Source organism: Protomyctophum parallelum (assembly GCF_964188405.1).
Source record: "Protomyctophum parallelum genome assembly, chromosome: 11".
Lineage (NCBI taxonomy): Eukaryota > Metazoa > Chordata > Actinopteri > Myctophiformes > Myctophidae > Protomyctophum > Protomyctophum parallelum.
Genome location: NC_139707.1, coordinates 31,897,695 through 31,921,757, shown reverse-complemented (window position 1 = coordinate 31,921,757; position 24,063 = coordinate 31,897,695). Strand labels below are relative to the sequence as shown.

General features: G+C 45.9%; 1 protein-coding gene across 2 annotated transcripts in view; it reads left to right on the top strand.

Moving 5' to 3' along the window:
* The window catches only part of erbb4b (erb-b2 receptor tyrosine kinase 4b), a 457,442-nt gene that overhangs the window by 212,894 nt on the left and 220,485 nt on the right, over window positions 1–24,063 (top strand). For both annotated transcript variants that reach the window (XM_083776517.1, XM_083776516.1), the window contains exon 2: window positions 302–453. In XM_083776517.1, coding sequence (XP_083632643.1) covers window positions 302–453 — 152 coding nt within the window. The remainder of the gene's footprint in view (window positions 1–301; window positions 454–24,063) is intronic.

The following is a 24,063-nucleotide window of genomic DNA, read 5'->3' as shown; positions in this document are numbered from 1 at the left end:
TGGGTGTTTATTTATTTGTAGATTGACAGACGGGGGCATTGTCAATCTGGTGTAAGAAGTTGTCAATCACAAATATGATAATAATACTAATTATTGTTTTATGTTATTTCATTATGATTATTATCACATATTATTATATTACTATATCCACTAGTTTGGGTCCTGGGCAGAAATAATTTCTCTAAAGCTAAAATGTTTAGGAAACACTGCACTGTGAAGTGATCAAGTAAAAAGTCTGTCCTTCCTTCCCCCCAGTGTTTGAATAACGGCATGTTTTGTCTGTCCTTTCCTTCTCCTCCAGTGTGCGCTGGCACAGAGAACAAGCTGAGCACGCTGTCGGACCTGGAGCAGCAGTACCGCACCCTGAGGAAGTACTACGAGAACTGCGAGGTGGTGATGGGCAACCTGGAGATCACCAGCATCGACCGCAGCCGTGACCTCACCTTCCTCCGAGTAAGACACGATGTATTGTAGTACTGTAGTTGCTGGTTGCTACGCGATTCACTTCACTGCATATCACTTACCTTGCTTGAAAAGTGTCAATTACTCACTAGTAGCCTCACTTAGGCTCAACTAGGACTATCTCTTGGTTGAGAAGAATCGGTTAATCACCCTGTGTGGCCTTGAATGCCTGATGAAAACAGCTTTATTTGCTTTTCTTTGGCTTCTTATTTTTTTAATTGATGTTATACATATTTAGCCTGGCACTACCAGCTCATGTACAGGCCTTGTGGTTAATGTGTCAGCCCTGAGACTGGGAGGTCAGGGTTCACTCCCCAGCCGAGTCATACCAAAGACTATAAATGGTTAGGGTTAGTACCCAGTGATGACTCTGCATCAATGGTTGGATTCTGGGTTATTTCCCTGTGTACTTGAACGTCATGTGACATTCTAGCATTATGTTCAGGGGGTGTACGGTACTTGTATATCATGCGACATTCTAGCTTCATGTCCAGTTGGTGTACTTGTATATCAATTGACATACTGTACTACGAGCGTCATGTCCAGGGGCTGTACTTGTGCATCATGTCCAGGGTACAGATGATAGGCTCCTGACCTGCTGAGGTCGACAGGCTACTTTTAATTAGCCAGAAGTCCTGTTGACTACAATGAATTTGCCCAAGAGTTTTCAGTTCAGTGTGGCATGACATTCCCGGAAATGTTTTATTTAGCAATATTGTCAGTGAAATGTGTTTGGGAAACATTGAGCATACGACTGGATACACAAGCCTTTGATTTATTCTTTTTTTGGCTTTCGCCTTTATTTTTTATGGAGGGACAGACAGTAGGCTGACAGGAAATGGGGAGAGAGATGGGGGGAAGACATGCTACAGTAAAGGCCGTCGGCCCGCGGCACACTGACACTACTAGACTGGATTGCCAGCCAAGGTGCCTGGACCACTGAGCCATGGCCCAGGCCTGATTTATTCTTTAACGTGGATATTACGAATGTTTTGCTGGGGTTAAAATGTATCTCTGATCTACCACTTGTACTGTGGGTGAGGATTAAAAAAAATACACAAATAAATCAGACAAATTCACATCTTAATGTTCAGAAAGAGCAAATATTATTTTTAGATGGGTGTTTTTATCTATAAAAAAAGAGTTTAAAGCTGTATTAAGATAACTCTGTTTTAGTGAATAAAAAAATATTTTGTCCATCTGTATGGTACAGTATGTTAATACAATATAACTTACACAATTGGGGTGTCTTGTCTCCCTGCTCTTCTATTGAGATTTTTAGATCCTGTGTCTAGGTTAGACACAACTTTGACACGATCCTGTTGACATAGATTTTCCTGACCGTCAAAATAAACTACTATCCTATTATCTCAGTGGTCACAATTTCAGCACTTAGAACAGCAAAGTTACAGTGTAGCTTTAAAATCTGGGTTTTTTTTAAGTTCACAACTACATATCCTGCGAACTTAAATGTAATCATTGCTTCCTCATTCGACCTTGTTGACCAGACAATGTCCCATGCTCAATCCTCTCACCACAATCATTGTTGAGATTAGTGTCCCCATAGCCAATATGATATGCAGAGTGGAGAGGGCGTCTAATCACAGTTAATCACAAATGCTCCTCCAGTGCAGAGTGCCGAAACTGATTGTGTGCATGTTCTTGCCAGATTGGTCTCAGCCATGGAATAATAGAAAACCAAATGACCTGATTCTCTCTCATTGAGAACAAATCTCCCCCTTGATTAAAGATAATTCAGCGGCTTTAACCTCTTAAAACCTACATATAGCCTATATTTCGTCGTACGACGAATAGAAAAAATATCCAATCTATAAGCTCGAGATATGAGGGGTGCACACGGACAGACACTGTTGCACGACACGTGCACGCATTCAGAGATCGAGTGCATTTATAAAAACTAGAGCCCTCACACCGATCTGGAGATCTGACCAATATCTCCATTATGGAGATCTCTGTATCTGTCAGTCATTGACTCCTTGTCCATATACCCCCTTTTGTGACCATTCTGTATTATGAAACTGACTGGACACAAGGTTTAAAATGGTTTCAGCAATGGCTCAGATATTTATTTAAGTAATCTTAGTGAACTAGGGAAATACTGTAGTTCATTTAAAAAAAAAATATATATATACTGTATATATATAGTTTCATGATATAGATACTCCACTATTACGTTCTTAGCTTACGCATGTTTCATGATAACTACTTTTGTATGCTTTTTTGTTATTGCTTAATGTAAATCGCTCTGGATTAAGAGCGTCTGCTAAATCCCTAAATTGTAAATTGTAAATTGTTCAGTGTAAATCGCTCTGGATTAAGAGCGTCTGCTAAATGCCTAAATTGTAAATTGTTCAGTCTTTCTCAAAGTGGGCTCCAGCTGGGACCCTCAGGGTCCCTTGAGGGGGTTCCAAATGGACCCTTATAGTCCTGTAACTCTGACAGTGTACAACATATACAAATGGAACCTCTCAGGGTAATGGATAGCCCTAAACTTTTCTTGTTGTGAGTCAACTTGATGCAAGACTGCCAAACAGCGGCAATCCGGCGAGGGTTCCAAATTGATTCTGCTGGCTGCACAACGGATAGCAAGTGCCTCGTCTGAAAGAAAGGAGAACGAGAGGAACAGAAACAGTGAAATGAGTTAAATTGGAATGCAAGCAGATGGATAATGTGGTAAATGTTGGAGGACCAGTATGGGCTGGATGCTTGTTGCCAGGTCGAGGGAACAGAGGTGAAATAGCTTACATGGATGTCTGCTGCCCCCAACATGCTTCGTTAAACACACACACACACACACACACACACACACACACACACACACACATACACACACACACACACACACATACAGAGAGAGAGATAAACACAACACGTGCACGGCACACACCACATCAGGTCATGACAGCCCGCGGCCCCTCCAGGCCCAGGGCTGTAATGACGTGGTAATGAGAGGTCAGACGAAGGGGAGTGAAATGGCACTGCTGGAGGAAGAGAAAAACCAGCCCACTACGGTTGAATTCAGCCGTCCGCTGTTGACCTCCCTCAGCCCTCCGCCTCTCAAGCGCTTCACCCCGGACCATGTTGGCTGTACTCCTCCCTCAGCCCTCCGCCTCTCAAGCGCTTCACCCTGGACCATGTTGGCTGTACTCCTCCCTCAGCCCTCTGCCTCTCGAGCGCTTCACCCCGGACCATGTTGGCTGTACTCGTCCTTCTCCTGAAACATCATCAAACTCCAATTGGTTCCACTCTATATATTTGGGGGTTCGGGGAGCTCCTCTAGTGCTCGGAGCTGAAGTGCTGACTGCATTAGTGGTATTATTGTGGGATGAATCAGGGCTTCAGTAGACTTTTTTTTTACCGAAAACACAACAAAACAAAAACACTTGGGAAAGGCAATCCCCGAAACTATAGTCGAGCTGTGTTTTCATATTTTGACATGTAGTCATGCTGCTTTGTGCATCAGCACAGATTTTAACTATACTTACTGTAAAGTGGAACTATGTATGTTTTATTAATACAATGACATTTTGTCCAATCTGTAGAGAATTTTAACACTCAATTAATTAATTTAATTCTCAATGAATTAGAATATTGTGCAAAAGTATTTAAAACCTTTTTTTGTTTTAATCTTGACGATTATGGCGTACAGCTCATGAAAATCAAAAAATCCTATCTCAACAAATTAGAATATTTTACAAGAGCTCTAAAAAAAAAAATTGGAACGAGAAATTACCATCTGAAAAGTATATTAACGTCGTACAGTATGCCGTCAATACGTGGTCTGGGCTACTTCTGAACAACTTATTTCATTAATGGGGCGTGGCATGGAGGTGATCGGCCTTTGTCACTGTTGAGGTGTTATGGAAGCCCAGGTTTGCTTTGATAACAGCCGTATGTTCATTTGTATTGTTGAGTCTCATGTCTAACACCTTCCTCTTGACAATACAACCTAGATTCTCTGTGGGGTTCAGGTCAGGCCAGGTGGCTGGTCAGTTAAGCACTGTAATACCATGGTCAGTACACCAGTTACTAGTAGTTTTGGCTCTGTGGGCAGGTGTCAAGTGCTGCCTAAAAAGGAAGATCAGCATCAATATAAAGCTTGTCAATGTACGGAGGCACACAGTGCTGTAAAATATCATAGTAGATGGTTGTGTTGAGACTCTGGACTTGACAAAACACAGTCATTTTGGCCATGTGATCTGCTGGTGTTGATCCACTGACAGTGAAAACTTAACATTTTAGAGTACATTGTGCTTCAGTATGTTGACTAATTTTCCTTTCCAGCTCTATTTGGCACCTGCCCACAGTGCCAACACTACTAGTAACTGGTGTACTGACCATGATGTTACTGTGCTTAACTGACCAGCGAACTGGTCTGACCTGAACCCCACAGAGAATCTAGGTTGTATTGTCAAGAGGAAGGTGTTAGACATGAGACTCAACAATACAAATGAACATATGGCTGTTATCAAAGCAAACCTGGGCTTCCATAACACCTCAACAGTGACAAAGGCTGATCACCTCCATGCCACATTGATGAAGTACAGTAATTAGTTCAAAAGTAGCCCAGAACAAATATTGACTGCATACATTAATATACTTTTCAGATGGTCGACATTTCTCGTTTAAAAACAAAAAAAATGTAGTGCTCTCGTAAAATATTGTCGAGATAGGATTTCTTTTATTTTCATGAGCTGTACGCCATAATCATCAAGATTAAAACAAAAAAAAGGTTTTAAATACTTCACTTTATGCACAATGAATTATCTCACTTTCTTAATTATATTAGGGGAAAAAATGAACTTTTACACAATATTCAAATTCATTGAGATTGAGACTGTATATATTTTGTCTTGCTGAGAGATTTCAATTGTGTCACCCAGACACACAGGATCTGACACAAAGATTAAATTTATCCCAGACTCAATGGTAAAAATGTCAGCACTTGGGCAGAGGACAATTACATAGAGCAGCTTTAAGCCGTACACCGGCATTATCGGCATACGATGAAAATAGCCGATATAGCCTAAAAGCTGACACCGCATCGCGATGTGACACGTTGTGTGAGCACGTAGTAGATCGACTATGTTGGCCACGCAACATCAGTGTTTCAGTTGTGAAGTGATTTGTAGCAAGCAAAAATAACCTGATCTTATTTATTTCATGTGCCTTGGGGACAGAAAGGATGGATCAAATCCACCAAATGAAATGGAGGCATGCGAGACCTGCTGTTTTATCTCAAAACGATACAGACGATATCCCTGTACCCCTGCGATGCTAAACAAACCCCAGGCGGGCATGAGAAAGTAGGGAACAACGGATGCTAAAGTGATACCATTGGACCCCTGCAGAGGTAATAGGCCCTGTGGACTCAGAGGAAAATAGAAAGAGAGAGAGAGAGAGCTGCGGCGGCGGCGGCATGCAGTAACAAGCAATTGTGATTATTGTTTAACTTTGCAGAAACAGTCTTGAGAGAACAATCACTCCCGGTTTAGAGGCAATTCTGGGTATTTCGGCTTGCCTTCATTTGCTCTCTCCTTCTACAAGGATACCAGTATAGTGCTCGCACAAACAACGTGCAGTACTTTCTGAACAAGGTTGAAGGCACATCAGTTAAATCCCCTCCCTCCCTCTCCCCCATCCCTCTTGTTACGACACTATACACAGCCACCTGGGTTGCCGCTCATCCCCCCCCCCCCCCCAAAAAAAAGAAGCTCCCTGTGGCGCTAGCTTGCCAGGATCCAGCACAATTAACGAGGGTTAATTGAACATTCTAATTAGGAACGCAGGGTGCCAAACAGCAAGGGAGCACCAAGGTGTGGTGTGTATTTTTATAGGGCATATTATGATTTCTTATTTTTAAAAACACATTATGCCATGCCTCCCCAGGGAGAGAGGAAGCTTCACCTTGAGTCGGAGAAGCAGAGGATAAGTGTGAGCAGCGTTGCCAGATTACTTGAGAGAAATAAGCAACCAGGTGGTCTAGGAAAACAAAACACACAAACCCTGTTAGGCCAGATGAGCACTTTAAACCTATACCGTATTACTATGCACATCGGCTATTTGAAAATAGTCAATCTACCAGCTCACAACGCGTCACAATGCAACACGTTGTGATCTTGTAGATCTGCTATTTTCAAAAAAGTCTTGAAATAAAATCTGGAATATTTGGATGATTTGGATAATTAATTTGGGCATCCATGACCTGAAAAAGTTTCAGAAACACTGGTTTAAATAATAAATATAACTGCAAGCAGCGATAAGGTGGGACCAAGAAAGAAGACAATACGCAATAAGAACAATATGCACAAACAAGACTGACAAGCTTAGTTGTCAGTACCCGAATTTGAACACACACCATTGTGGTCTGAAGGCAAGAGCTCTACTGACTGAGCTACACGGAGACAATCAATTACTACATTTTAAACAGTAACATCATTCAGTGTTTTGGTAACAAGTATGTGTCCTCATTTACATTATTTTATTTCTACAATGTGTACGATCATGTTTTCACGTACAAACTTCTCTTCAACCGAGATTTCAGTTAAGAGATTACCATAACGACGGTAATCATTAAAGGACCACTTTTGAACCTATCTTCATATAATAGGTCCTCACTAATAATCATGATAAAATGGCACGTTTTTTTCTACTCGGTCTGTGTCACATAGGAGGCCTAATCTAATTGAATACCCCTGCCATAAAGCATTACACTTGTTTACAAGAGGGTCCACCATTTTCAATTCATCATATCATTTTGTACACTATGCACTTCTATAAAGCCAAAAACAGGAAATCATCATAAAGGAGGTAAAAAGGGGCGGAAAACGTATACAGTGAGGGGGGGAAAGGGGTGGGTGGAGTCAAGGGATTTACATCTTAATGACAGTGTGTAGGGCGTTCCACATTTTTGTGGCATAGGAGTGAAATGAATTTAGGTGGACCCTCTTGTAAACAAGTGTCCACTCACAGTTTACAGTCTTTGTATTGAGTTGTGCTTGAAATGTAGTGTAATTCTGCAAACTGTTAATAAATATTTTAATCAATCAATCATTCAATCAATCAATCCTTGTTTGTGCCGAATCTGGGTTGCACATGGTTTTTTGAACTCCCTCTGGTGTTGTTGTGTTGCTGGCATGATTAGACTGACTGAGCGTCACTGTTTATTATTATTATTATTTTTTTTTAAACCGCGGTAATGAACCCGATACCGCGGTATGTGTTACATACCAGCGGTATGGCGGTTATTGCACCCAGCCCTAGTACAGGTATAAGCATAACCTGTCTATAAGCTATAACAGGCCGTTGAGGAATATTTGGGGCAGAGGTTTGTCGTTGGCATCCAGGGAGTGTGTGTGCAAAGTTTGGCATGGATCGGGCCAACGGTGCCGGAGATTAGCTGATAACGGACGGACGGAAGGACGGGCGGACGGAAGGACACACACAGGACACAGGCCTTCGGCCTGGTGGAGACAATAAGTGACCAAAGTCACTTTGTGACTTCTTGGTCCCTTAATTAAAAAAGAATGGCAGCAAGCCCCAAAACTACCAATATTCACAAGCAACCCGAAGTCGCTTGTACTAAGCGGACATGGCAACACTGAGTGTCAGGTGTGAGGTTTGTGTGTGTGTGGGGAGGGGGCGTATAGCGCTCAGCGATGGCTTCCAGCCTTGTCTCGCAGAATGATTGAAACTGATGCTCCCACTGCCCCCCTTTTTCTCCTTTCTTTTTTTAAGATAGTGGGAGAGATTGATGTCTGCCTCCCGAACCCCCTCCAACAGCTTTAGCAGTAAATAAAGTCCATCTTCCAAACTGCCTGGGCGTCGGCAGATGAATCGAGGCTCGTGCCGTGATGAATAACCGCAATCTCGCAAAGCCACGACTCCCCCCCCCCCCCACCTCCCTCTCTCTGTCATCGCTGTGTGTTCGCACCGACAGCCAAAACGGAACGTTCTTTCCGCCGTTACAAACAGTTATTTACAAGGCGATCCTTCCTTTAGACGACGAGTCGGAAGACCGGACGCGCATTTTGCATAGCCGGGCTGCCTGAGGGGGAGCACGGATGACAAGTTGTGTACAAGTTGCAGGTTTCAAATGGTGTTTTTTACGATTATGATGAGACCAAGTAAACTAGACACTTCTTCTTGCCCTGTGCATCCATCCATAAATAGATGTGTGTCTGGGTTGTTGTTTATTCTCTCCTCTCGGTACGTCCCAGTCAGCCGTGGGGCAAACACAGTCACACCTTTAACTTTGACCTTCAGGGCAGGCAGTACCAATATTGGGAACAAGAAGTGGTCATCCATAATGGAGACCAAATACAACCACTGACATTGTATTAACATACACACATAACATACATACACCATACAGATTGAGATTGGTCGGAATAACATTTTATTTCACTTGTGACATTATGTAGAATCATAAAAAATACCATATACATTCTTTCACATATGACGGGTAGGAAGTGGCTAATAATTCCCCCCCCCCCCCCCCCCCCCCCCACCCCACCCCCACACACACACACACCCTATACTCTCTGCCCCTCCTGTTCGTCTGAGCGACTCCCCGCCTTTGTCCTTGCAGTGACTAATGGCCTGATATGGTGTTAATTATAGGACTTATCATTTACGAATGGAAACAGTAAATATTTCCATTAGGCCTCGCGTCATTAGCTTGACAATTAGAAAACAGTGGACACACACACACACACGCACACACACACACACACACGCACACACACACACACACACACACACACACACACACACACACACACACGGAGAGAGAGCGCACAGGGAAAAATACAGTTTTAAAGTTCTGTTACTGCATGGCATCGTATGAGGGTCAATTACTAGGGTAGTCTCATTGACCCTCATTGACCCCACCCCCCCCCCCCCCCCCCCGCCCCACACACACACACACACACACACACACACACACACACACAACCTTGTGTTCCTCTCAATGGCTCTATATTGATTTATCTATACGTGTTTAATTAGACGGGACACTGCATATTAATGAAACAATATCAATATGTGTACACCAGACGCTAATTAAAAAAGAAAAAATACATTACACATGGATTATACACGGAACTGAGATGCTAAAAACGGGTACACAACAGGTAGCCTATAAAAGGTGCAAAGTATCTATTTAAGGCTAAGACTAAAACATATGTTTACCTTGAATCATATGTTATTGCACAGAATTATATTACATTATATTGTTGCTGTTGGGTGGAAACCTTGTAGGTTCAACTCTTTGCAGGAAATTGAAAATAAGAATCCAGTGTAGTGTATTATTTAGCCACAACTATATAAGCTCTTGTTAATACTTGTAATTGGTTCAATAATTTATAATAACACATACAGTCTTAAAGGAGAAATCCAGCCCAAAACACATGAATCAGCCTATAATCATGTCCCACCATTCTGTACATGATGGCCTTGAATTGTTTCATAAATGCCCCCTGTAACCCTGTTCTCCCATTTCCCCCACCCCTTCTACAGAGAAATGCATAGCGAGTTTTGGAAAACTAGTTGTCTTCATTCTATTGCGGGTATGTTAGTACATCCAATCTTTATTTAATATTTTTCACGAATCGTCTAGTGTCCTGGTACTCATATAGAACCCAGGGCCGGGCCTAAATGATCAGGCCCGTTGAGAACTCTACCACTGTGTTCTGTATGAACGGCAGCTCGATGCATGTGTGAGTACCAGGACATTGTTAACACATAGACCGCTAGATGGCAGTTAGTTCAGCTCCTGCTACCATTCACAACCTATTCTATTTCGTCGTAGAAGAAGTCCGCCTCCCCGCTCCCCAAAAACAGCAATGGCGGAGGTGCTCGCGCTGATCGGGACTATTGACTACCTAAGAGTCTTTAGAAGCATTCATATTTTAGACGTGCGGTCACCGGGAGTTTCTATTGAGCCACTAAACACGGTCGCTTTGTTAATCCACCGCGATCAGAGCTGGAATTCTCATAAAATTGACTAGAAATGCCTCAGCCAACTAGGTTTCTACCATTCTAGCATGTTACTGTGGTGGGAGGGTTGGGGAAATGGAGAACAGGGGCCATATATGAAACAAGTCAAGGCCAATATGTAATGTTTAGATAGGATTATAGGCTGATTCAGTGTCATGTGTTTTGGTCTGGATTTCTCCATTAACCACGTAAAATAGTGAAAATTTCCGCATTAGCGCTAGTGAATTTGAGCTTGGTGAATGGCATACATTTACGGGGGGGGGGGGGGGGGGGGGGGGGGGGAACAGAGAAATTGAAATATGGAGCCCGACAGCAACGTTATCTAATTACAGTAAGATCCCCTTTCAATTCCAAGCAGTACAACGGCTCCCTCTCTCTCCATATTAGGGCTGGTTGAAGCTATACTGAAGTGGTCCTCTAATAGCTTCTAGGATATTCTGGGGGGGGGGGGTGTTTGAGTGTCCTCTAACCGGGCCTTTGATCTGGACTGATTTAAAATGATGGCTTGACCTCGCGGCGTGTGTGTTTCAGATAGCCGTGGGCTCTGTCAGCGTGACGCGCAGCAGACGGAAAAACAAAGCGGTTGCGGTTGGGTCATTGTGCTGCGAGGAAGTGCAGGGGGGCAGAGCGTGATGCAGGGGTCAAAGATCAGTGTGGAACGCAGCCACTCCAGTTGGATAGAGGGAGAACACACATGCAGCACTGCTTGACATATATTTTGTAGCGTGTCAGTGTCGCGTGTTGAAGATAGCCACTCAACTATACAACAATCGCAACTCTTCCTTCTTCTCCGTTTTCCTTATACCTATTGATTCCTACCCACACATGCATATTTCTGTGTTGTCACTGTTAATTGTATCCTACTGACTCACCTACCAAGGGGGAGCCCCCATCAGGAGGATATAGACACCCCCCCCCCCCCCCCTAGAATAGCCACACTGCCTGAGGTTCAAGTGGTTTTAGTTGCTCTTAACAAAACGGTGCCATTGTGTGCTTGAACACTCAGACCTCATTTTAAATACAGATGTTCTTTTCGACCGTGTTACAGTATGTGGGACAGGACAGAGTGTGGCTCTGCTAGTGTAAATTTAGGCAGCCTCGGAAAGCACAACACCCCATCCCCCCCCCCCCCCCCCCCCCCCCCCAAGTCCCAGTCCCACTCTCCCTACAGTTGCATTGACCCTGCCTTGCTCGGGGGCAAAGGGGCCAATTAAGGGTTAATGAGTCTAGGGGCGACCGGTCGATATCCGAGGAGCTGGTTCTGGTATTCAGTCCCTCGTGAGGGCAGAGGCTGGAACCTGGCAATAATTCACTAATGATGATGGTATTAAAGACACAGACAGCGCAAGTTTTGATATTGTTGCTGTCGGCCAGAAACCTCTTATCTCCATATTCTATAACTAACTATAACGTATAACCTTTTGTGCTTTTCTCGTACATTCGCACCCTATTTGATCACACTACAGCTAAATCACACGAAAGCATCAAAAGTAGCACTTGGCACCGCATTTGAACTTGTAGATCTGCTACTTTTGATGCTTTTCAATTTGAATCCTGAAAACGAACAGTTTTGGATATATAAGGTTTACTCCCAACAGCGATGATATGAGGCCATGAGAGCTATAGGGTGGTGTCTAGTGCATGTGTGCCTTAGGCTCTTTCAGCCAGTGCTGTTAATGTTATCACGTTGTCTGTCTTGGCTAGACAGCGTTTTCACTTCGCCCTCGTCTTCTATTCCTGCCTTCTTTGTCTCTGTTTCTCTGCTTCTGCCTGCCGATATCCTTTTGAGTTTTTGACAGGCATATTTGTCCCTCAAGCTCAGTTGCTGGTGCCGGCCGACCACAGCTGCATGCACACCCCCTCCGATGCTCTGACCATTTCAAAATAGCCAATCTACGTGAGCTTGTAGATCTGCTATTACATGGGAAATGGGACTTTTATTTATGTTTTACTTTGAGTACATGTTGATGCCAATACTTTTGCACTTTTACAAGTATTTCTACAGTATTGATACTTTTATACTTAAGTAAAAACATTGAGTACTTTATCCACCATTGCCCACCCCTGTTCACTTATTCAATATTAATGAAGACTGATGAAGTGCTGGGAAGGCCCTGCATGTCTTTGAGGTTCTCGCTCCGAGATTGGATTGACAATTGCAATTAGCGTCCCCCGAAGTTGATTTCCATCACTTTAATTTGACACGAAGACAGTGGGTGAGTTGGGGTGAGTTGGGGTGAGGTGGTGTGTGTGTGTGTGTGTGTCGTGTGTGTCGTGTGTGTCGTGTTGGGGAGGGGGGAGGGTAGTGGGATAGATAAATACAGAGCAAGAGTGAGAGAGCGAGAGAGAAATCATTTGATTGATTGATTGATTGATTGAATAGTTGAGTGATTGAATAGTCCTTGTAGTCTTATTTCCATTTAGGCCCTATATGCAATTCATAGAGATGACGTGAAAATAACAAAATCTCATCAATAACAAAAAATCGAAATAATTTCAGGAAAAAATATGTACAGTACAGTACAGAGTGGGGAAAAGGGAAGGGGGGGTGGTGATCACCTGTTTATTAAGGGCGGAAGGATCATTTCCTCTGCCTGCTGAAAGGTGGATTTTCAGGCCTGTTTTAAAAGTGGGTGGTACCAGATAGTTGTTTCCGCTCCCTCTAGTATTGTGTGCTGTGGGTGTGGCTGTGGGTACTGAGGGCATTGAGGGCAAGGCTGCATTTAAAATTCTGATGGTCAAACCCATTTTCAATTGCTTAACTCTTACCTGGAGCCAGTTTAGCCAAACAAAATGGTTTGGAAAGAGATGGGTCATGGGCCCCAGGCCGAGAAGTAGTCAAATTAGTTTGTTTTTGGAGGTCTGAAGCTTAGTCTTAATTATTTCTCTGTGAGGTACGTACATGTTCGTATCCCCTCGTATACTCTGTGTATATAGTGGTTGAGCCCCAGAGCAGCTGTTAACATTGATCCGGTTGCTATGCAACGCCTACGTCACCACCAGCTATGGGACATTACAACTCCTCTCCCATTACCTCGGTTCAAAGCAAGATTTCCAAACCTCCATAAATCGGAATCTAGGAGCGCTGTCCTTGTGACTTTGTCTCGCATCACTCCTGTAAAAGTTTCTGGAGACAGGTAAACAATGTGCGTTAATGCTTGTGATATCAAATAGTTGCAGTGAGTGTGTGCATGGGGCTGCAGCGGGGAGGACATTTATTCTCTTAAAGTGGACGCAGGCGGTGGCACAGGTTAACTACATTTATGCTACCAGCTAGCAGCAGAAAAAGAGTTAAGTGACATTGTGATGCTGGAGAACCAAGAGGTGGAACCATAGTCAAAGGAGGGCTGAATTAGAGCTCCCGCTATAGAGTTTGGAGAGCACTTTTGTTGACAAATTATTATTGAAAAGTATATCGCTTTTCAATTCATGCATTTGTGTGATTGATTTTACATCTTGTACCAAGATTTCGTTGTCGGAGGACAAAAACATCAGTACAAAAGCCTCTTGAATTGAGAGTGGATACAAGCGCGAGATGGAGACGAGAGAGACAGACACAGAGGGCACTGAAACGTATCCAAAGAAAGAAAAATAAGTACTGGGGAAGTCACATGGTTACAGAAACCAAGAAGGAGACAGATGACTGCAAAAAGAAAGAGAGAGAGGGGAAGGGAAAGAGTAAAGTGAGCGACAGAAAGGCATAATGAAAGAAATACCAAGTGAGTGAGGTCAGAGAGAGAGAGAGATGGCTCGAGTAGCGCTGTGTATTTGACAGAGCAGTGACCGAGTGGTTTGGTTTGGCGAACAAGGAGGAATTGGAAGAATCTGTGGAGGACTACCCCACTGAGCTGGTCTTCTACACTTAAACACGACACCAGCCAGAGAGACAGGATACTGTGTATTGAAAGTGAAATCCCAAAGACCTTTGAACCTGGCCATACATCGGGATTACGGTGTGTGTGTGTGTGTGTGTGTGTGTGTGTGTGTGTGTGTGTGAGAGAGAGAGAGAGTTGGTGGGGGGCATCTCTTGATTGCTGGCAGTAGACTGATGGTCCCTGTCCATTTTCAGGAAAACAAGCAAAGTAAGCAGGCAGCGGGAGGTAGTGGGCGGTTGATGAGATTTCATGTGCGCGCGCGTGTGTGTGTGCATGTGGTGATAGCATTGGTAATTGACATGGTACGTGACAGCAGATAACACGCTCTTTGCCGTGTTGACAGTCGCTTAAAACCAGTATGACCTCAGAATAACTGTGTCAAGCTATTTGGATGTACCTGCGCGCCGTGCTTGTGTGTGGGTGCATGCTTGCCTGCCTTCCGTGCATGTGTGTGGGGGCATGCTTGCCTGCCTTCCGTGCATGTGTGGACGTGTTTGTGTGCGCATGGGGGCTTCGGGAGACACATAATAGAGATGGTGGTGTGTGCGTGCATGTGCATGTGTGTGTCATTATACAACTGTGTGTACCTGTGTGCATTTGGGTGTTTGCAATCTTGCACATTGCGGGACACGGGTTTAAAGCCTGTCTGATTGACAGATGCATTTTCTCCACTGCCCTCCTCTCTCTCCCTCGCCTGCCTCAGGGGCGATGGATGGATAGATAGAACTGGGCAGTGGTGGAAGAAGCTTTGCAACTTTCTTTACTTGAAAATAATTCAATAACCACGGTGCTCAGGTGGCACATAAGTGCCTGCCGCGGAGGTTGTACGTTTGAATCCACCATCCAATCCGTATGCAGCTTTGTTGAGCGTCTATATCAGACCACCAACAGTTGGTGGTCAAATGCGGAAACGAGCGCTCAATGTTAAACCCCAGCTGCGCGGGGTTTCCTCGTGCTAAATGCACGGGCCCGCCTGCAGTACCAGCTTTGACCATTAGGGCCGAGCGCTTCAACGTTGGCCAGCTGGTGGTCCTGAGTTATATAGTTATAGACGTGGCACCGTGACCAGGGCTTTGGCTATACTTGCCACAACTATATTGCCTTGGCTTTGCTTATCTTTGCATGTGTCTTAATTTGGAGGCTCTTTTGGCACGAGTGCCAAAATTAACTTGGACAATGACGGTCTCCACGTGGTCTGGAGGTGTGAAGAACTTCTTTGCCTTAATTGAATTGAATTGAATTGAATTAAACGTAAATTAACGTCAGGGATGGTTATTGTGATGCCTAATTTCATATTTAGAAAACGTTTCAGATTATAAAACACGGACAGATGGACGGACAGACGGACAGGGATAGTAAACAATGTTACCAAAATAATAGTATTCCCATGCTGAAAAAGCTTACCAAATACCAGCCTGCATGCTAGCCAGAAGGAAATTGTGCAGAACGTGTTTTTGTGTCAAGATTATAAGATTATAATGTATAATGTTTTGTCATTGATAAGCCAGTAAAAAGAAAACAACCACTGATCCAATCCTGAGGCCACAGAATCTTCTTTCACTTAATGATGTTCCCAAACATGATTGACATCTCCGTTTATTATTATTATTATTATTATTATTCAAATAAAGCCATAACACCTCTCGCACACACACACACACACACACACACACACACACACACACCCACACACACACACACACACACACACACACACACACACACACACACACACACACACACGCACACACACATATGCACACACACATGCACATGCACACGCACACGCACACGCACGCGCGCACACACACAAACACACACACACACACACACACACACACACACACACACACACACACACACACACACACACACACACACACACACACACACACACACACACACACACACACACACACACACAGGGAGCATGTAGGGGGCCCTACATGCTCTGTAGCCCAGTCTGTAACCTACATGCTGGGGACCCCCTGAATCCCCCCAAGGTTTTGTGTCCCCGGCATAAAACCTTTTCAGATAGGTGTCCGTGGCCCGGAAAAGTTTGAGAACCACTACAGGCAGGCCCGGATTAACAATGAAACTTACTGGAGCGTACGCAGCTTGCAGGGCCCTGTGCGAGACTATTTCAAATCGGTGTAGCTGTTGCTTCCGCCGAAACCGTTCATAGGCCACAGATTTCAATGCAATGCACAGGAACCCAACAGTCCAACAGTTTTTTAACCACTCGAGGAGACTCAAAAATAGCACTCCCTCCTAACTCCCTCCTATCTCCCTCCTAACTCCCTCCTATCTCCCTCCTATATCTCTCCCCCTCCCTCCTAACTCCCTCCTAACTCCCTCCTATCTCCCTCCTAACTCCCTCCTATCTCCCTCCTATATCCCCCCCCCTCCCTCCTAACTCCCTCCTATCTCCCTCCTATCTCCCTCCTAACTCCCTCCTAACTACCTTCTATATCCTTCCCCCTCCTATCTCCCTCCTACATCCCTCCCCCTCCCTCCTATATCCCTCCCTCCTAACTCCCTCCTAACTCCCTCCTATCTCCCTCCTATCTCCCTCTTAACTCCCTCCTAACTCCCTTCTATATCCCTCCCCCTCCCTCCTAACTCCCTCCTATCTCCCTCCTAACTCCCTCCTATCTCCCTCCTATCTCCCTCCTAACTCCCTCCTAACTCCCTCCTAACTCCCTACTAACTCCCTCCTATGTCCCCCCCCCCTCCTAACTACCTCCTAACTCCCTACTAACTCCCTCCTATGTCCCCCCCCTCCTAACTCCCTCCTATCTCCCTCCTAACTCCCTCCTAACTCCCTACTAACTCCCTCCTATGTCCCCCCCTCCTAACTCCCTCCTATCTCCCTCCTAACTCCCTACTAACTCCCTACTAACTCCCTCCTATGTCCCCCCTCCTAACTCCCTCCTATCTCCCTCCTAACTCCCTCCTAACTCCCTACTAACTCCCTACTAACTCCCTCCTATGCCCCCCCTCCTAACTCCCTCCTATCTCCCTCCTAACTCCCTCCTAACTCCCTACTAACTCCCTCCTAACTCCCTCCTATCTCCCTCCTAACTCCCTCCTATCTCCCTCCTAACTCCCTACTAACTCCCTCCTATGTCCCCCCCCCCTCCTAACTCCCTCCTATCTCCCTCCTATCTCCCTCCTAACTCCCTCCTAACTCCCTCCTATCTCCCTCCTAACTCCCTACTAACTCCCTCCTATGTCCCCCCCCCCCTCCTAACTCCCTCCTATATCCCTCCCCAAGGCCAGTGCAGTCCAGTCCGGCAGGAGAGAGAGGTAAGAAATAGGTGAACGCCAGACGACTGTTTCATTTGGGTGGCTTGGATCAAAATCTAAATTATTTCCATTCCTCGTGATCTCGGGCGGGCCAAGTCCCTTTTTCAAGAGCGGCCGACACTTGAAGACTGTGTGTGTGTTTGTGTGTGTGTGTGTGTGTGTATGTGCCCCCCCACGAGACTGCATGCTTATTAACGGAGGCTACGGAGCATACGGTGATAATGCCGTATATCATCTGCCGGCCTTATTTAGCAGCCCGTCTTAATATCTTATATGCGGTGTAACCCTGATGTGTCTGGCTGGCAGAGCTATACTGTCTGTGTGCGTGCGATGATAAGAGACCTTGTGCGTCTGGCCTTGTCTTGACGAGTGCGAACGAGCGTCTCTGCGTTGTCCTCTGGTGCTCGGTGTAAAGCAGACGATGACCCCTGTTCCCTGTCTTCATCTCTGTCTGTATACCTGTCTTTCATTGGTCCGTGCCTTTTGTCTGAGCATCCATCTCTCTCTGCCTGTCTGCCTTCCGCTTTGTCTCTCGCCCCGGTGAGTCAATTAGTCACTGTCTGCCCGTCTTACTGTCCATGTCTGCCAGTCCTGCCCAGTTCCTCTTCCTGCCTGCCTGCCTGCCTGTGTGTGTGTGTGCACATATGTCCGCACTCGTGCGCGTGTGAGTGTGTGTGTGTCTGTGACCCCGCCAGTTCGTTTTTTGTCTGTCGAGTTTCTCATGGGCTTTGTTTCCTTCTCTCTCTCTCTCTCTCTCTCTCTCTCTCTCTCTCTCTCTCTCTTTGTCTCTCTCTGTCCTTTCTTTCCTCTATCAAGCTGTGAGCAAACGTTATTAGCTCAGGATACCAGCAGTTAAACACATTTTCCCCTGCATTTCCGTCTGTCTGTCTCCAGCTAGCTTGTAGCCAGTGGCACTGTGCGAGGACTGTTAATGTTGTGTGTCGTAGCCATCCATCACCTCAGTCATGGAGACTGCACAAGGTCTCACTCCTCAACCCGTTGTGCCTTCTCTGCCTTTGCCTACCCTCATACTCTGTTTATTTGTCGTTTGTTATAACCTCTCTCTCTCTCTCTCTCTCTCTCTCTCTCTCTCTCTCTCTCTCTCTCTCTCTCTCTCTCTCTCTCTCTCTCTCTCTCTCTCTCTCTCTCTACTGTATCTATCTATCGTATATGTCTGCCTGTCGCCGTCTATCTACGGTATACTATCCATCAGTTTTCTTTGTTTCTTACCCCGTCTGTCTCTTCTTCTTTTTACCGACCTATAACTCGCCTATCTGTTCTCGCTCTTGGTCTCGCTATCCGTCTTCACTCAGATTTGGCCCATCCTCAACGTTCCTGTTCACTTTGAGTGACCCTCCCCCCCATCCCTCCATTCCCCACGGTGGAAAAACAATACGTGCACTTGATTTGAATACAGTTCTGTTATCAGTCTGGTGGTGGTGTTTGGTGGGGGTTTATATGGGGGTGTTAAACACTCCAAATGAAGAATTTAGCTGAGCCTCGATGCTGAACACAGCAACAGCTGCGGTGGGCTCGCCTGTAGCCTCGTGGAGGGAGGGGGGGGGGGGGTCGGTTTGTGTGTTTTGAAGGTGAGGGAGAGGTGTTCATGTGTGCCACTTGTGGCCATTTCGTGTGTATGTGTGTGCATGTGTGCGTGCGTGTGTGCATGTATGCGTGTGTGTGTGTGTGTGTGTGTGTGTGTGTGTGTATGTGGGCGTGCACCAGAGGAGTCCATTTTGTTTGCCCCCCCCTCTCCCTCTGCTTTTATTAGCTTCTGCTTCCTCCAGGCGCTATAGCGGGGCCCAGCTAGCCGTGCACGGCGGGCGAGTGTAATTATGACGGGTGGGTTCCAGAATCGCACCGCGACCTTGTCCTTTCTTTATAATTTGTTTTGTTTAAAGGCAGCGGTGCCCGGCGTGCTCGCTCGGGGGACTTGTTGTTATGGCACGAGGAGCAGGGAGAGGAGGTACAGAGAGCAGTGGTTCTCTGACGTTTTCAAAGACTCCAACATTTATATTTATTTATTCATTTGAAAATATTTTGTGCCAGGGACCCCCAGAAGAGAAGATTTAAGTTATTTTTTTAAATTACACGATTCAAATATTTTCGGTATTTTTCAAATATTTTCAAATAGAGCAGGTGTACAAGCTCATAGCCTGGCTTGTATAATGTGCTAGTTTTGAATATCTAACATGGATAAGGTTAATATGCAGTGTTGGGGGCACGGTAGTCGGTAGTGCTGTCGCCTCACAGCTAGAAGCTTCGATTTCAATTTCCACTGGGGACGCTGTGGGTGCTGGTGGCATGTTCCCTCCCCCGCGTCACCAGTGCCCATACCCGAGGTGGGGTTGGCCTTTCTGTGTGGAGTTTGCATGTTCTCCTCGTGTCCCCTAGGGTAGGTAGTGGTACCCTAAAAAAAACACATGCAGTAATCCTGGCCTCTAAACTGCCTCCCCCTGGCCAGCCGGGGCGCCTGATGGAGGGGAAAGGAACTGGTTGGAATAATGTGTTCCTTCCACGCGCTACGTCCAACCAGGGAAACTCCCCCAGGTGTAAAGGAGCATGACTTGGACACTCATGCATGAAGGAAGCATGAGTTCAAGTCCGTTGCTCTCCCCAGGTTGGTGGAGGGTGTGTAGAGCCCAGGATCACATTAGATAATTAACAGAGGGGTGAAAAATGTGTTACAAAATCGTGCAGTGTTAACTACTTTTGTGGGGGACCCCCTAGTACCCAATCTCCATTATGCCCACCGGCCTATCCATGAATGTCCAGGAGTTATATCAAAGCAGAGTCATGGACCACAACCCCCATCCCCCAGCAAATCAAACCCTGACTGTATCTACACTCATTTCTTCTTCTTCGTGTCTGGCCATCTTCTATATCACGTCTTTCCAGTGGTTGGCGCAGGTGAGTGCAGCGGCATTTGGCCCCAGGTCATCTCCAGTACATTGTGGAGCAGAGATACACATCATGATGTGGTCCATTGTTTGTGGTTCGCCACACTCGCATGCACCTTGCAGCGTCCTTCGCCGACCCGCAGACGATTCAGGGCCTTCCAGACGGCCCAAGGTTGGTCATGGCCAGTCGCGAGACATTCCTCTGGGTTGATGCCTCTCTCTGTCCATTGGGTTGTCTGGCTACCCATGCCGGTCCACTGGTTGTGCCACTCCGTGGTCCTGGCGACAGATGGTGTGGTCTCCAGTTCTGCAGTGGTATCCAAGAAGCTGCTTCTGGACCTGAGCCGTTTTTGGGGGGCAGAGTGTTCGTGCAGTGAGTGCCGGTTGTCATGGGCCTGCTTTGTGCGCTCGGCTTTGGCGACTGCTCTGCAGTCATTATCCTGCAGGTCTCGTTGAGGATGGGGTCTAGTTTGCGTGCGTGACTTGATTTATTCGGCGGTGGGAAAGCACAGGGCTAGTGCCGTTGTGCGCAGCGTGCTTGGGTGAGCTCCCCACTTTGAGTTGGTTAGTTGGCGCAGGAGGTTGTTCCTGGTGGACACCTTGGCTCTCGTCTTCTGGATGTGCTCGCTGAGGGTACGGTCTAAGGTCACTCCCAGGTAGACTGGGTGCTGGTGGTTCTCAAGCCTTCCCAGGTTACGTTGAGCTCCCGTTTGGCCTCCTTGTTTTTAAGGTGGAAGCTGCAGATTTGTGTCTTCCCGGGGTTTGGACGCAGGTGGTTTTCCAGATAGTACGTGGACATATCTGTCAGTCCTTGTTCCAGGGTTGACTCCACTTCTGGGAAGGTATGCTGCTGCGTTGTCATGGCTAGGTCGTCTGCGTAGATGAACCTGCTGCATCCTTCTGGTAGGGGCTGGTCGTTGGTGTAGACGTTGAAGAGGAGAGGTGCCAGGACACTGCCCTGCGGCAGCCCGTTGTTCTGGTGGAACCATCTGCTTTCTTTATTGTTGAGCATGACATAGAACATCCGTTTGCTCAGGAGACATCTGACTGTGTTGCACAGTTTGGCATCCGCTGTAATGTCGAAAGGTTTTTTGATGCCTGTGTTGGACGGTGTCATAAGCTGCCGAAAGATCGACAAAGGCAACGCCTGTTATCAGCTTCTTCTGGTAGCCGTCCTCGATGTGCTGGGTGAGGTTTAGCAGTTGGCCTGTGCAGGATTTTCCCGGTCTAAATCCGGCTTGATCTCTGATTAGCTCAGCGTCTATCTGGGGGGATAGTCGGCTGAGGAGTAGTCTCTCGAAAAGCTTGTAGGTGGTGCATAGCAGGGAGATGGGCCGGTAGCTTTTGGGGAGGTTGGGGTCTTTCCCGGGTTTTAGAAGAGCAATGATGATGGCTTTCCTCCAGATCGTTGGTATGTGGTGGGTTTGTAGGCAGATGTTGAACATGTCCAAGAGCCATTGTTTGGCGACTGGGCCTAGGTGGGTTATCATCTCGGACAGTATGTCATCAGGACCTGCAGCTTTGCCCGGCTTCATGGTGTTTAGTCCTGTTTCAAGCTCCTCAAGGATGAAGGTCTTGGTTAGGATGGACATGTTCTGCTGATTGCCCGGGATGATGGTGAGATGGTGTTGTCCTTTGGCCCTGCGCTTTTCTGCTCGTCTCCCGTTGGCCACCAGTTGGCTCCCAACCTGGTTTGGTGTTACGTCGGATATAGCGGGTGGTGTGATCTTATCACCGTTTATTTTCCGGATGGTGGACCACGCTTTTTTGCTGTTCTGAGTCATGTTGATGTTCTCCACAAGATCCTTCCAGGATCTACACTCATGAGAAGGAGGAAGTCTGCGCACCATTTTGAATGCTCCCAAAAAAACAAAAACAAAACAACAAAATAAAATATATATACAAAGCAGTAAGAAAAAACATATACACAACCTGACGAAGGCCACAGTGGCCGAAACGTTGTGTGTTTTTTTTTACCACTTTAGTATTTTCTTTTTCTTTTCTTTTTTTGAGCATTGAAAACAGTGTGCAGACTTCCTCCTTCTCTTTAGTTTATCTCTTTTGTTTGAGCACCTGTTGAACTTTCTTGGATGTGCGTGCACCTCCTGACCACACATGTATCTACACTTATCATCACGGCAACTGTAAAGGGCTTTTGCCCTGCACGTCTCTTGAATGCACCGTTGACGCACATTCATCCTATTACCTGATTATAACATGTCACCCATCATCGCCCCCTCCCATCACATTCATCCTATTACCTGATTATAACATGTCACCCATCATCGGCCCATCCCATCACATTCATCCTATTACCTGATTATAACATGTCACCCATCATCGCCCCATCCCATCACATTCATCCTATTACCTGATTATAACATGTCACCCATCATCGTCCCCTCCCATCACATTCATCCTATTACCTGATTATAACATGTCACCCATCATCGCCCCATCCCATCACATTCATCCTATTACCTGATTATAACATGTCACCCATCATCGCCCCCTCCCATCACATTCATCCTATTACCTGATTATAACATGTCACCCATCATCGTCCCCTCCCATCACATTCATCCTATTACCTGATTATAACATGTCACCCATCATCGTCCCCTCCCATCACATTCATCCTATTACCTGATTATAACATGTCACCCATCATCGTCCCCTCCCATCACATTCATCCTATTACCTGATTATAACATGTCACCCATCATCGTCCCCTCCCATCACATTCATCCTATTACCTGATTATAACATGTCACCCATCATCGCCCCCTCCCATCACATTCATCCTATTACCTGATTATAACATGTCACCCATCATCGTCCCCTCCCATCACATTCATCCTATTACCTGATTATAACATGTCACCCATCATCGTCCCCTCCCATCACATTCATCCTATTACCTGATTATAACATGTCACCCATCATCGTCCCCTCCCATCACATTCATCCTATTACCTGATTATAACATGTCACCCATCATCGTCCCCTCCCATCACATTCATCCTATTACCTGATTATAACATGTCACCCATCATCGCCCCCTCCCATCACATTCATCCTATTACCTGATTATAACATGTCACCCATCATCGTCCCCTCCCATCACATTCATCCTATTACCTGATTATAACATGTCACCCATCATCGTCCCCTCCCATCACATTCATCCTATTACCTGATTATAACATGTCACCCATCATCGTCCCCTCCCATGCTCTCAACCTTACAGTCGTTATAGAACCTCACCCCCAGCCTTATCGTACACTTCCCCCCCACCACCCCTTGAGCTAACTAGTTGTGGTTTGAATAAAAAGTCATTAGGATTACATAGCCATTTAGCTAAGTGACACAGGGTGTAATTGTGCCATCCATCAATTGCTGCGTAATAACACACACTCGGAGGAGCAAAAATGTTGATTAGCCCTCGGCCAATTTCACCAGCGACGGGGAAAACGTGGGGGGGTGGGGTGGTCCAC